The sequence below is a fragment of the Triturus cristatus genome, chromosome 5_1 (genome assembly GCF_964204655.1).
Source record: "Triturus cristatus chromosome 5_1, aTriCri1.1, whole genome shotgun sequence".
Taxonomy (NCBI): Eukaryota; Metazoa; Chordata; class Amphibia; order Caudata; family Salamandridae; genus Triturus; species Triturus cristatus.
In genome coordinates this window covers 318,861,584-318,876,541 of record NC_140587.1, presented here as the reverse complement: position 1 = coordinate 318,876,541, position 14,958 = coordinate 318,861,584, and the positions used below count along the sequence as shown (strand labels likewise).

At 43.7% G+C, this 14,958-nt stretch overlaps 1 protein-coding gene across 7 annotated transcripts in view; it reads right to left on the bottom strand.

The window, feature by feature from the left end:
* The window catches only part of ENPP2 (ectonucleotide pyrophosphatase/phosphodiesterase 2), a 721,223-nt gene that overhangs the window by 40,490 nt on the left and 665,775 nt on the right, over nt 1-14,958 (bottom strand). For all 7 annotated transcript variants that reach the window (XM_085605056.1, XM_085605055.1, XM_085605050.1 and 4 more), the window contains 2 exons: nt 8,780-8,916; nt 1,262-1,397 (listed from right to left, as the gene is read on the bottom strand). In XM_085605056.1, coding sequence (XP_085461182.1) covers nt 1,262-1,397; nt 8,780-8,916 — 273 coding nt within the window. The remainder of the gene's footprint in view (nt 1-1,261; nt 1,398-8,779; nt 8,917-14,958) is intronic.

Genomic DNA, 14,958 nt, shown 5'->3' with positions numbered 1-14,958 from the left:
ATATACACACCACCCAAACCGCACGTGTATACATTGTGTTTCTGTTGCTATGTACAGCATTTCTGATCAAAATACTCACTCACTGTTCAATAAATAAATAAATGAACAATGGCCTTCCAGTGACGCGAGTGCTGCCTAAATGTAGAGAAAGAAGCATATACAAACACACGTAAGCGGTGAAGCCCATCATTCTTGATTTATTAGCTTTATAGCCATCTAGCGAACCTAGACCTCTTGATTCAAAGGCAGATGTCTGCAGTGAGCTTCCAGGAACTTACAGATTCTCGCCGTATCCAAGTTGGCACTTTCCCCATTAGAACATACCATCCCAATGGTGAAAGAATGTTCTGATGTGGAATGGAGTAACTAATAAAATATATTCCCTTGATTGAGGGGAAGATCTAGGATTACAATGATTGCACAATAATCACTCCTGGAGGGATGTTAGTTGGAGGAAACGCCTTACAACATAGTCCTCCAGGTAACAGGGTTTCCATCAGTGATTTTTCTTTCTTTAGCTTTGCAGTTATGTTATGCTAAGGCAATAGAATAGGAACAGATTTTACCTGATTTTTAACAGCATAGAGAGAACGGTGCAGCCGTGTGTGGAAAGTGCCGGTGGATGCTTGCTGGATACATTAGAATATTACGTGAGGGCATCACCCTGTTGCTAAACAAACCTTTCAAGTGTTCTCTCCCCGAATCCAACCTTGTCTCTCATTCACTGAGTACAAACAGCTCCAAACCCAATCCATAGACCTTTTCAAGTGTTGTCTTGATCCAATGGTGATTCAAAACACTGGCAAAAGTATGGATACCAATCTTTCCCCTATGCTGGCTTCTACATGCATCGTGTTTTTATGAGGGTAACAAAGAGAAATCTCACCTCTCCCTCCTTGTCACAAACACAATCTAAACATCATACATATTCTAACAAATTCCCCCGTCCATAGTGTAGCATGACTGTAGGCTGCTTAGTGAATTTATACAGTTTTTGGCACATACACAATGCCTCTACTGTCAGCCTTGGAAGGAGTAAAGTCCATGTAAGAACTTCTGAAACTAGACCCAGCAAGACTGTGACCCCTGACCCAAAGCTTGCAGAAATCCAATGGTTAGTTTTGGAACTTGAACCGACCTGTTCTGCCAAGTGAACATTCATAACCGCATGACGTCTAAAAGTTCTCTGAAAATACTACAGGCAGTCTTATAAAAAAAAAACAGCAATGAACTGCAGGACTACTGCTGTAAAATAACTTACGAGGAGGGAAGAGGAAGCCGTAGGACATTTGTTTATCTGCCTTGTAAGCAGAGCAGCTCTGGCTGTTGCCAGCTGAAACGCGTGGGTCAAGTCGCACACAGCTTGATAAGTGCTCTGGGATTCCGCTCACCTCTGCCTGCATGGGAATGAAAATGGGAGAAAAGGAAAAATTCATATTAGCAAGGCACTGAATACCATATAGTCAAGATTTTGGGCATACGTTGCAGGTTTATTTATTTCTAAAGCGCAACTAATACCGTGGGGCGTCTAGGCGCTTGTTATCAAACATCCTGCCAGCATGAGATTATAAAAGGCTAAAGTCTAAGCATAACCGAAAATATGCAGTAAACAGACAGGTCTTCAAACCTTTCCTAAAAGAAAGCAGATCGGGCAAAGTTTTGAGATTGTAAGGCAGACGATTCCACAGTCTGGTTGTGATATTTATAAAGCTTTTGCCACCCCAGTTTGATAGTCGTAATTTGGGAACCTCCACCAACATGTGTGTGTGCAGTTTTCTGGTCGGGGTATACCCGCGGAAACGGTCAATCAGATAAGCAGGTCTCTGATTATGCAGTGCCTTAAAGGCGATGCAGAGGGCCTTAAAATGAATCAGTTTTTCCAATGGCAGCCAATGTAGAGCATTGAGGGCCAGCTTGGCGGAGGAATATTTTGGTATTCCAAATAGCAAACGGGCGGTTGAGTTCTGTAGTACCTGCAGTTTAACAAGGAGAGCTTTGTTGATGCCAATCAGAAGGTCAGTAGTCCAGCCTCAACAAGACTAGTGCAGAAACCACCGTTTTCTGAAGGTCTGGTGGTATAAAAGGAAAGCATTTCCTCAGAATCTTCAATGTGAAACAGGTGGCTGAAGTGATCGCTTTCACATGGTGGCAGAAGGACAAGGTGGTGTCAAAAATGACTCCCAGGTTTTTTGCCTTAGTGGCTGGAATGAGGGGGGGCAGAAGGGGGGGGGGGGGCACATTTCATGGGCCACCAGTCAGACGACCAGATAGACGAATCTCTGCCGAAAAGAAGAGCCTCAGTCTTATTAGAGTTCAGCTTAAGGCAGTTCTCTGACATCCATCTACTCACCTGTCGCATACAGGAGTGAAAGTTGGGAGCTGTGTCCCGAGTAGTATTTGAAATAGAAACTATAATCTGGGTGTCGTCTGCATATGACACCATGGGGCAAATCCATGAGATTTAATCAGTCTAGCCAGGGGGACCACATATACATTAAAAAGGGTCTGGCTCAGGGACGAGCCCTCCCCACAAAGGAGTTTGAAGCTCTGGGACCTAAGGCTCTCCACTTCTACAAATTATTCCCGGTTCGTATGGAAGGATTTGAACAAAGATAGAGCAGCGCTTGCTATACCTATTTCTTGGAGGCGGTGTATTAGGAGGCTGTGATATACTGTATCAAACGCCGCCGAAAGATCCATTAATATCAGGGCCGCCATGCCTCCAATATCCAGAGTGCCTGATTTCTTCTGAAGCTGTGAACAATGCAAGCTCGGTGTGGTGTTCTCTTCAGAAACCAGACTGTTATGGATCCAGAATAACATTGTTTTTGATGAATTTGGCCAGTACTTGGTTCATATATTTTTCCAGAAGTCTTGCTGGTAGAGGCAGGCGGGCGATTGGATGGTAGTTGCCTGGATCTGTTTCATCCAAGTTAGTTTTTTTTTTAAAGTGGTAGAATGGAGGTCTTTTTCCACACTTTAGGAAAGATTCCAATTTTAAAGACAAGGTTAAATATCTCAGTAAGATGGCAGTCGACTAACTCGGTCACAGAGTGTATTATCTTAGGAGGACACGGGTCCAATGGTGAACAGGATTTGGTGGCAGAAAGAAGTTTGATGACTGCTTGTAAGTAATAGGCAGAAACTCTGAAAGATGTGAAGAGTGGGTAATGCGGGGAATATTGAGGTCATGTAAATCTACTCTTCCTGCATCAGATAGTACAGACTGAGGGTGGGAGATGCTGGGAATACTGGAGTCCTGTAAATCCCCTCTTCTAACATCAGGGAGTGCGGACTGACTGATATTATCAACCACAGATTGTGCTGTAAACATATCATAGATACACAATACCTTACTACAAAAGGTAGAAGGTAAGGTATTACAAAAGGCTTGGTCAGGTACATTGTGTCTAGGTTCTTGTACTCGGCTGAGTTTATGGACCGTAGCGAACAATTCTTTAGAGTTATTTTTTGCTTTTTCGATTTTCTCCGAAAAATAGTTGATCTCAGCATTATGGATCATTCCTTTGTAGTGAGTTAATAATTCCTTATATCGTTCTTTTTCCTTTATATCATAGTCATGTCTGCAGCGTCTTTCTTGTCTGTAACATTGCTTCCTAAGAAGTCTAAGTTCTTCTTAGAACCAAGGTTCGGTGGAAGCCATCCTTGTAATATTCCCTGCTTTTTGAGGAATAATTACTTGAACTGATGACCCAATCCAGTTATGATAATCTAAGGATGCTATCTTCGGATCTTGGGATATGAGGGGAATGCTATTGCCTAGTTGAGTGTTGAACTTGGTTTTATCCAGGCAATGCCATTGGTATCGCCTGAGACTTCTAGTAGGAGGCGTCCTATTGCCGGCTGTAGAGGACAGAGTGAGAGTTAGCATAGCTGCTGCATGATCGGACCAGAGTAGTTGCAGGATATTTTTTAATTCTAAGAAAGGACAATCAGAAAAAACAGCAACAAGGTGTCCATCTTTATGGGTGGGGCCTCCCGTCATCTGTGCTAGGCCTACACTGGTTAAAAGGTCCGTAAGGGCAATCAAACCATTATTATGCTGGTTATCTAGATGAAAGTTAAGATCCCCAAGAATGGTATAGTCCTGGAAATTAAATGTATATTGGAGTAGATGCCCCAAGGTATAGTACAAGTTAGCTCTGGGTCCAGGGGGTCGATAAATCAGCATTTCATTAAAAGAGTATGTGTGATTAATGGCTAAATTGAAGGAGAGCACTTCGCAATCAGGGCTAGTAGAAATCTATGTAAAGGATGCTTTCAGGTAATCCCGATAGACTATAGCTAGCCCACCCCCTTCTTTCCTTCTGCGATCCTTCCTGGTAATAGAGAAATCTGGTGGGATAGCCACCACCAGGTCAGGACCCGAGGTCTCATCTGCCCAAGTTTCCATGACAACCAGTATGTCGAGGGTCTGCTCTTCCACAAAGTTCACAAATTCAAACTTATGTTTGCCAGGGTTCCAGGGCTATGGGGGCATTAAATAATTAAAAGTAAACGAGGGTATGAGTAAGAGAAGAGTGCCTTGTCATGGGCCTCAAGTCACTAAGATGTAGTGGAAGTGACATCATCGGCCTCTGTCCACCAAAGTCAATGTTGCAAGGAATGACCCCTTGCCATGACTTTGACTTGCATATTTCTATGTGTGCCAGGGCCTTGGGGGTAAGGGCCAGGGTTGAAAACTGAAGAAAGTCAACATTGCTCTTGGAGATGGTGAGAAGACAAATGAGAGAATAAGAAAGAGAGCGAGAGAGAGAGAACATGTGTATGTTATTTAAGTGCAAACCTTCCTAGACAGCAACGGAGCACTGCACATGGCTGAGTCCTGGGAAACGATTTGTGATCATCTACATTGATTTAGAATCGATGCACACAAAGTCATCTAACATATTGACACTTCAATATCAGCATAAGGGTGAACACAAGACAGCATTAAGAGAGTGATAACCAAGCAACAGGAGACAACAGTGGGCATGAACATAGTATACCAACATAAACAAGAAGGCAGTTCAAGGGGGTAGTATATTTAACAGGGGTAGTTGAGGTTCTTTCTGAAAGTGCAGGAGAGTTGGGACAGTTCTGACATTGATGTAACATTAGCAGACATTTCAAAGGCCTGCCTTCTCATAGTTCTGCCCCTGGATCTGCCTTCATGGCCGCTGAGACCATGGGCAGCAACAACAGCGCAAGAAGTAGTGAAGGCTAAGCCAAGGTATACAATTGAGGTCCTTGTACACTGTGCTTCTAAACCACCCTAAGGGGCAGAGTTGAGCTGCCCACAGAGGCAAATACTAGTTAGTAGCCCAAGAAAATGGAAATGCATCTTCAAGTTGATGAACGTCTTCAGAAGGGCCTTTGTACATTACCGATCCAAAATCGCACGATCTGAGGCAACTGTCATATGTTGACATTAGGCATAGTCAGGGCTACAGGAATTATGTGGCACAGAAGGACCAAACTAATCAGTAGATTTCACTGTATTATGCGTCAAAAGGCAAATCGGGCATGAAGAAGAGCTTTCTGCAGCAGCATTATTTTGCTAGTTTTTCATTTTAACTCATGGTAGTATTATCTGAGCAGAAGCTGCACCTCTTCAGAACCAATTTAACAACTGAATAGTGTAATCAGCAACTGAAAGGTGACCAATTGCCCTTTGCCATGAGCCTACCACTGCGGGGCACCGAAGTTTGAGTTATAAACATTGTTTTGTTGAAATCCTCATATAATGCTGCAAATGTTGAATTAGGGGGAAAGAGCAGTAAATCTTTAGGTACGCAGAAGACATGTCTGTGTGATAACTCCAGTGGCGCTGAGCACAGGTAAGCCACATGTTCATAAGCATCTGATTGCTATAGCTTGTCCGAGTCCAAAGCCACTGTAAAGCATAAACTGCAGCTGATATTTTGGGCAGGGAGGGACGCATGTAAGTACAATTGTCTCCCATTTGGAAATGTTATGGGGTGTAAGAATAACATTAGAAGAGGATGTGCACTGAGGGGTCAATACGCCATCGTACACAATGGATAAAGAGCCCTGCTATGTTAATGGCAAACTATAGTCAAAAGAGTTCCTGTCACTACAACAGGAGCGCTTTCACCAAATAGGTCGCCCCCCAGGCCATGCTGCTGTGCTCGGCTGCGTTTTTCTTTTTAGAGAAACAAATCTCCAAGTGGGAGTTCTTTTCGATAAAATTAAAAAAGACATTTCCTTAGGTGCATGGAGGATTGTCCCAGCACGTGATGTGTGGGATGTTTGCTTTTGCTGTTCATGACTGCTGTGCCTTCCTCAGTGGTGGCAAACACAAACCAACAGCCTCAACCGGTACCATTTATGGTACGATTCTCATCCTGCCACACTAACTGGGGTCCTTATTTCTCACACTGCCCAGATTACAGCCTCAAATGATCAATTGGGGTCGGATAAGGTGCTCTTGTAGCCCTTACAATTTAAGTGTCTCCAAATCATGTCATAAGTATGTAACTGAAGGGTACATGCTAACACATTGAGACCAGAGAGGAAACCTGGCTTCAAAACTCCAAATCTATCCTCAGTATGGATAATCCTGCCCATGCCATCCTCAAATGAAGCACCAATGCATTGTGGATGTAAGAGCTGCTTCAACTGATGGGTTGCACTGAAGGTGCAGTAAAAAACAAACAAAAAAAATCACTCCTCTTGAACTTCAGTCACTACAGGGTAAATCCTTAAGTATGCAGATAAAACACATGACTGTGTGATAACTGAAGTGGCTCGAAACAAGGTAAGAAACTCTTCCATGACCATCTGACTCCTATATCTTTCGTGAGTCCATGCCCATAGCCAACGCCCTGGTTTAAATGTTTTAGTCTGACTGTTGCAATGCATAACCTTAGATTGCTTTGTGCCTTTTTTCACACAGGTTAACATCAAAGCCACCAGCAAAATTGGTGCAAACTGACCTCCCCCTTGGACTCAGTAGAAGCCACGTGCTGTGCAAGTCCTAAGTCTGGACTCGGCTCTCACTTTTCTTGGAAGGTTGGGTGTGCAGTGGGAGGCAGTAAAAGGGAGCTTGCGACGGTAGGTTAATTCCGCGGCATGTGCTCGCCTTCATAGTCCTTCAACAGCGGTTGGACCTTGCCCAGCTTACTCTGGAGGAGCGTACCCTCCGGTTGTGCTGGAACAGGTGCCAGAGGAGGGCCGCCATAACTCACCCCTATGCCCCGGAGATCCCCTTGGGAATGTGTACGGCGCTCCCGCATGGGGGCGATTGGTCTGGACTAGCCGTTTGGGAGGAGCTGGGCGTGCAGGTAGTGGGCGATTTATTCAGAGAAGGGGTGCTGCTGCCCTTCCAGGACTTGCAGGACTCTTATGGGCTTCCGCGGGGGGACTATTTGCTCCACGCGGCCCTTGTAGCGAGCCTCCAGAGACATTGGACTATGGGGCTCTCGGAGCCGCCAGTCGCCGCGGGTTGCCAATATGTAGTGATGGCGGCGGGGACGACCAAGGCCATTACTTGCCTCTACCGCAGACTGTCGACGGAGGGCCTGCAGCCCCTTGCTGCGTTGAGGGTTAAGTGGGAATCGGACCTTGCGAAATCGATCCCCGAGACTACGTGGTCCACGCTGGTGCGGCGGGCCTGGAAGGGAACGCGTAATGCCCGGTTTCAGTTGGTTCAGTTTTTCACGCTGCACAGGGCTTATCTAACGCGGGTGAAGATATTGCAATATTTTGGGGGTGCTCACTCTCAGTGCCCGCGGTGTGGGGGAGAGGGGGCTGATTTTCGTCACATGTTTTGGTCCTGCGCACAGTTGGGTGACTATTGGGCAGATGTTATGGATTGCCTGAACCAGGTGACAGACCGCTCTATTGCTCCGGAAATGGGGGCCTGCTTGTTGCTTTGGTTTCCCCACACCCGCCGGACGAAGGTTACCAGCAAGTTCTACGATTTAGGGTTGATTATGGCCAAGAGGGAACTGACTATGCACTGGAAATCCCGGGCGGGGCCTAGCTTCCGGCGGTGGAGGGCGGCGTTTGCGAGATGGGCAGGCGCGGAGGGTACGCTCCGGTTGCAATTAGCCCTTCGGAGGGATGACGAGAAGGCACTAGCGACGGCCCGAGCGTGGGAGGCACTGGTGGTGGAACTTCAGGGGCTGATGTCTGACGCGGGGGGAGCAGGGAGCACATCTGATAGGCAGGAGGACGCGATGAGTGGGGAGTAGGAGAGGAGCAGTGGTGAGCACTGGACGCACTAAAAGTAGTTAGGCAGGTGGGGAAGCCTTGGTTTCCTAGGGACGGTTGAGCACCCATACATGATTCATTGTAGGGGAGGGGCACATAAGGAGAGGGGAAGGCAGAGGGGGGCACATTGACATGGGGTGGGAGAGGGAGAGGGAGGAGGGGAGTGTCCGCCTGGGAAGGATGATTATGCCCCTGGATGCTTGGTAGCAACGATAACTGTAAAGTTCTCCTTTCGATGGTGGAGGTAAAGGGAGCTTGCGACTCTGCGGAGAATTTCAGATCACATGGTTCTCCTTCAAACTCACTCCGAACCTTCCAGTGCCTACACATGACTTTGTTTCCACTGTGTGCTCCACATGTTATATTGATGCTGTTCAAAGTGGAAGAAACAGTAACGGGGGCAAGAGTGCTTCAACATGCGACAGCTACATCAGAATGAATCCTCTGGAACCCATACCTAACACTGCTATGCCGCTGACGTGGACAGAAATGGTCTTTTACAAACCCAGGAGTGTGTCCCGATAAACAATGAAGCACCAACCTGCTTGGAAACGGTATATGATGTCCACAGAGGCATCATGAAAGTTTCACTGTAAGCACTTTCAAAGTCACTGTGGTACAAGATGTTGTACTTTGTTCTATAAAGGACTGCTGGTCGCCCATAAAGGAGGTTTCTGTCTAGAAATGGAAACAAAAGAAATAGTTAATAATTAGTAAACTCTGGACATTAGAAACATGAAAATAATAGAAGCAAAAATCGAGTTTGTTTCATAAAATACAGGTTGCTCCTCATTTGTAAAAAAAATCTACTCTCCCAACCAAATACGTAAGTATAATGTTGACACAATAAGTAAAAAGAGCAGCAGCTTCAGCAGTATTAAGTTAGCAAAGTAGTATCATAAACTGTCAGTGCAATGTGGAAAGAGTGCAGCAAGATGCAGTAACTACCACAAAAAGACCAAGCCCCAAGGCACTCTCCTCAGCCAGCCGCATTATGCAAAATGCCCCTGGATTCTTTGCATGCCCTCCACACCAGCAACAGTCCTCTATTCGAATTTGCATTCAGAATGCAGCTTATGCCATATTCTTTGGAGATATAACAAGAATAAGAGAGCTGCCTGTGACATGAGACTTGTTAGCTTTGCAAATTTTTAGTGAGGGATTTATCCAAGCATCATGCTATAGGAGTGGAGTTTTGCTCGACTGCCATGCATCTAAGTTTCCACTGGGGACTATTTGAAAGAAGTTTCCAATAAAATCATTCAGGTCACATATAACCCTGACAAAAATGAGGTTTTAATGATCACTTAAACTTAAGCAGGTATCGTTACAATAATGTATTCGAAGGGGATCTTCATGCCTACACTGAAATGTGAACACTGCTATGAAAAGGTCTGGGAGAAGCCATCCCCTCACAAACCTAATGGAACAGCTTTTGTTCAGAATGCAGGGCACTAAAATAGAACTTCAATCAGCATAACATCATCATTTCAAATTAACATCACAAAGAGGAAAGAAGTTCTTTTTATTTTCCATCCATCGTCCATTTTCACACCCTTTTTTACGTCTCCATTTGCTGACATTGCACGTTACCGTGTTCACCCAAAATGTAAACAGCCCAGTGCTCCTTTGATGCACAGCACCCAGTTCCTCAACCTTTATGGCACCTGATGTTTTCATGAGGAGCATCAACCGGTGCGCCCCTGCGGCACACCACCCCACACTCAAGAGGTAAGTCACCCAGTACTCCCTGTGGTGCGTTATCCAAACCAATGAGGCCCATCAACCAGACCACCTCTGTACTTCATTTCCAAGACCTCCCATGTAGCACATCACGTATGCTCCTCTGCTGTTCATCACTATGTCTTCGCCTGATGCATCTTATCCGGTCATGCAGACTGCGATGCACATCACTATGTGGCCCTTGCTGGTTATGAATAACTGAAGGTATGCATGCATTATTACCTTTATGTTTTTTTCTCTGTGTGTATGGGTCGCCATTTGTCTGCTGAATCTTGTAAAAATGTGAGTGAATGGACAAGTGTGCATACTTTGTATGTCTATGTTGCGTGCTTCTGTTTGCACCCACTATAAAAAGTAAATTCTTGTTATTAAACTAGTTTCTAGTGTGATCATCATCTACCTCCATGCACCTCACACTAGCTTCCAAGAGCATGACATAGATTCCAAGGATGTATACTTGACTGGATGGTCCCATAAAATGAGTATCATTTAAAATGTAAAGGGTTTGGCAAACAGATATGTTGTAATTGCTTATGGCAGAGAGAGAAAATAGGCCCAGGCATAAGTCAGGCAAGTGTGTGTACCAGGGCTGAGTTCTGAAGAAAAGAAAGAAAGGTAAACGTGATGCTACAGAAAGAAATGTAAACAAGGAGAATTCCAGTGTAGTTTTTAAAAGCTTAAGGGTACATTACTAGAAACCAAGAAAATTTGCAGATTACAATATAAAAGCATTACTTTAAATAAAAATGATACAATATTGTTAGGAATATCTATAGAACGGAAGCCAATAACTGACGTTTGTGGATTTGTAATGTATTTTAAGGAAGTGAGAAGCAACAGTGATAAATCATTGGCAGGTTGAGAAGGACACTGATCAAGGAAGGTTTTGCAAAGGAAATCACATTGTTATACAGGAAAATTATATTTATGTATTTGATGGATTTTTTAAATGAGTTTAGAGCTCAATTTATTGAATTGCTTTCCATATTCAAAACACTCTAAGTTTCTCTTGAAAAAAGAAGAATGGCTAAGAACTGTCTTAAGACAAACCGATCTGCTTTACAAAGGTTAACTCAAGTCTTAAGTCTGTTTTTTAGGCTTAGAAAAGCTTTGAGACTTCCTGAAGCTAGTAACAGCCTTCGAAAATCAAGCAGAAATCTCCTGGCTTAAAACCATCGTAGGACTGTCTTACATCTGAAAAATTCCTTGGTAACCCATATTCAACAACTTGTCAGAGGATTTGAGTGGAATCTAAATCTTTTCTGCTTGGTGATTTCAGTGTATATAGAGTAAACTCAGTAATATTGCTTCTTTTCCGGTGTTTCACTTTCAGCAATACTTATCTAATATTTTAATCTGAAGTGAATGCATTTGAGCTAGAAATTACAATCCAAATGTTGAAGGACCAAAAAACTCAACTAGTATTTTTGCCTTTTATAGCACATAAAGCACTGCATCCCATGGGCTGCTTCAGGGCATTTGGATACAAAAACCTTCTAAAATGACATTCCGGCAGACCTACAAGTTAAGTACTCTGTGTTGATAACGCCATAGACTACAGATGAGCAGGATCTCATGAAAGAGGCATGTTTCTAAAATCCGTGGGATCTTGCATGGGCATGGGGTATAGATTCCACTAGTGCACCCAGGCATGCATATAGAGCCACACATGACTGGTGTTTCTTACAGTGTGGCACCTCCACAATTTGGACATCACCTCATCGCAAGATAATAAGTAAGTAAAGTTTATTGTATAGTTAATACAAACCATTACAAAAAGAGTCAAACATTCTAATGAATAATTCCACAATAGAATGCAAATATTCTAATAATGATCATTTGATAACCTAATGACTGCTGCATTTAAACAATTAAAACAAGTCAGCTGCACAATTTCACCTTGCAACGAAGGACTGTTGCAACACATTGGCTATGACAAATTTTGTAATAAAAATCCAAAGCAACATAGGATAGAGGTTCTGCCAATGTGCTGCGACCATAAGTTGTAGATCATTCAATTATTAGTTCCCACATTATGAAACTGACAGACTGTGAAAGTGTAGGCGCATTTTACATATTACCCACCGTCTGAAATTAAAATGCTTGAGCAAGAATCACTAATACAGTGGTTTCACTTCTTTAGGGCTACTTTATGACCTTTTTGGCATTACAAAACTGTTACACTGCTTTATTTTTCATTGGTTGCTATGCGAAGCTCTCAGACCTAGAATTTCGGAAGATGCTGTAAAGGGGCAAAGTGAATTATACGTAAGACATCCATTCTTTTACTTAAAGTGCATTATCAAGTATTTCCTGGTACGATGTGTCCTATGCTGTTTATTCACCCGTAACATGATATAAAAGTGCACGCGCGTTGTGCATATAAACATCCTCGTTTAGCTTAAAAACGCGTAAGCCAGAGGCCCTCGTATAATGCTTCGCCAAGCTGTTACTTCACCAGACTCAAGCACTGTGTTCTCTATCTGGACATTATTTTGGTTTTGATGCTGGCTGATACCCTCTATATCCTCATTGTTTACGGAAATGCTATAAAGTGCGGGTGCAAAATTAAAGAAACACAATTTTACTAAATCCACATGCACAAGAGACCCTAATGGGTCACCAAGCAGTTTCTTCTCCTGGCTCAGAAATGTTTTTGGCAGGCTAGGGGAATTGAAGCTCCATTCAGCCAAGAAATTACAGATTGCCTACAGGTACGAATACACAGTTGGAAGAGAAGTGGTCTGAGTCGCTTCCTTCTTTGTTCTAGGACTGCTGATCATGTGCAAAAAATGTGGGCACCCGTCTTTAGTTTCTATCCACATAAACAGCAGCTTGGCTTTGACGGGCAAATCTTCCACAACGGTTTGAGGTCTTTGGTGTCAAATTGTCCAAATCGAAACCACAAACTGGCGTTTTACTGCCAGTGAAAAATGAGTTGTCAAATATGCTTGGGGCTTCAAGCTCTGATATGTGTTAAGTGTCCAAGCATGGCTTTTCTTTGCAAATGAGTTCTTGTCCTGCAATTGTGACAAGGTCTTTGCTGAAGCATTGATGAATCAAAAGAAGGCTGTTCTTTCCATGGGACTGGCCCACGCTTCTTTAAAGCCAAGTGCTTCCATTGCCGACTCCAAGTAGTTTCCCCGTGATTTGCTCATTTGCGCCTCTATTTCCAGCCAGCACAGGTTGTCCAACGAGTCACTCGCTGAAGCACGGAATGTGCAACATAACGTGACAAAAGCATTCATTCTTTGCAGCTCGTTATTTTTTAAACCAAATTACAGCCGAACTTGAGTGGGAGAACTTGACTTTCGCAGGCAAAACAAGCATTTGCAAAGCAATAGGTCTCGCATTCAGGCGAGTTTGAGCAATTGGCATTGGAAATGACAATGCCTTTTATTTAGGTGTTGGGTTTTAAAACATAAATAAAAGGCATTGTCATTTACAATACTAATAACTTAAACTCTCGCAAATAAGAGACCTATTGCATTACAATAAAGGGCCTTCTCGACCGCTTGTTAGATTGTATATATCAGAGGAAGAGACCGGCCTGCGACATCTTCAAAGTAGTGATAAATAATGCAGTTATGAAGAAGTGTAAGTGTTATAAATTACACAGACACAAAGTGTGAAGTAAGAGATACATATGATCCGAGCTATAAACACTAACAGAGCGCTCCAACACCTTTCGCTCTGTGATTACACGGTCGCGGCTCAGGAGAAACAGCATGAGGGGGGGCTATTTCCTGCCCTCTCCATGATTTGAGTGTGCAGTATGGCATTACATAATGTCATTGCTGTCTTTAGCCTAATAAAAAACACTCCAGCTGTAGTAGAGCCCTGCCTCCACCTCCTGGTGCAGGGGGCGGGCTGTGCTTTATGGCAGGAATGGAGGGAGGGAGGGAGGTATGATCTCGGCTGCAGTTACGGCCTCTTACAGTGCCCCTGCTATTACTAGTGAGCGAGAGGCGCTGAGGTGGTGGTATTGGTGGTGGCATTGGTGGAGGTGGTTGTATTGGAAGTGGTGGCATTGGTATTGATGGTGGTGGTACTGGTATTGGTGGTGGAATCGGTGGTGGTGCTCATTGTAGCACGGACGGTGCTGCTGATAGAGGAAAACCCCATGTCTGCCGCAGGCCGGCAGATCCACAGTTGATCAGAGAGACATTAATTTGCGGTGCTAGAGCGTCACTCACTACTGCTCAATTCCTTTGGGTCTACGGAGGCTAGAGAGAGGCAGGGAATGTGGGGGCGCTGGGAAGTTGGACAATGCAATACAGCATTTATATCTAATTTTAGTTTAACATTTTCATACTAACAGTGAACTAAAAACATTACCATTAGTCAGTGGATGCAAGAGCCACAAAAAGGGCAATGACCAAAGATACATGAAACAACCAAAGGGCATTCCCTGTCTCATGTCAGTGTAGTGTGGGCGTCACTTAACACAGTATCACAACAATACAACCAACTTGTGGCTAATAATGCTACAAATACAATATAATAACTACGCATTATCCAGACTAAGTCCTTCCAAGATGGCATTGAAAAATGCCTTTACGGAAAACTCAAGGACTCATCATGCACACTGATGATAGAAATGACATCATCTCAATATGGCTGATGCCCAAATATCCACATTGCACTGACCACCAGCGAACAGAAAGGAATAACATGACAAATGGCAGCTGTGAATGGTCAGCCAAGTGGATAATGTTTCTCCATCAGGTCCTGTGCACTTGTATACATAAGCGTAAGTTATAACTTCTCAAACTATAGATGTGGTTTTCTTTGGTACACAGTCGACACTTGAATGAACATCCAAAGGGATTTTGATCAAGACTCAAATAATACTCAATCTTATCAGTAGTTAGTTATTCGCGAAATAGAGTGGTAAATTAAAGAACAACATCCTTGCATGATACAACTGAGTGTGCTAGTGTGTGTGTGTGAATACAAAAGTACTTACGCTAGCAG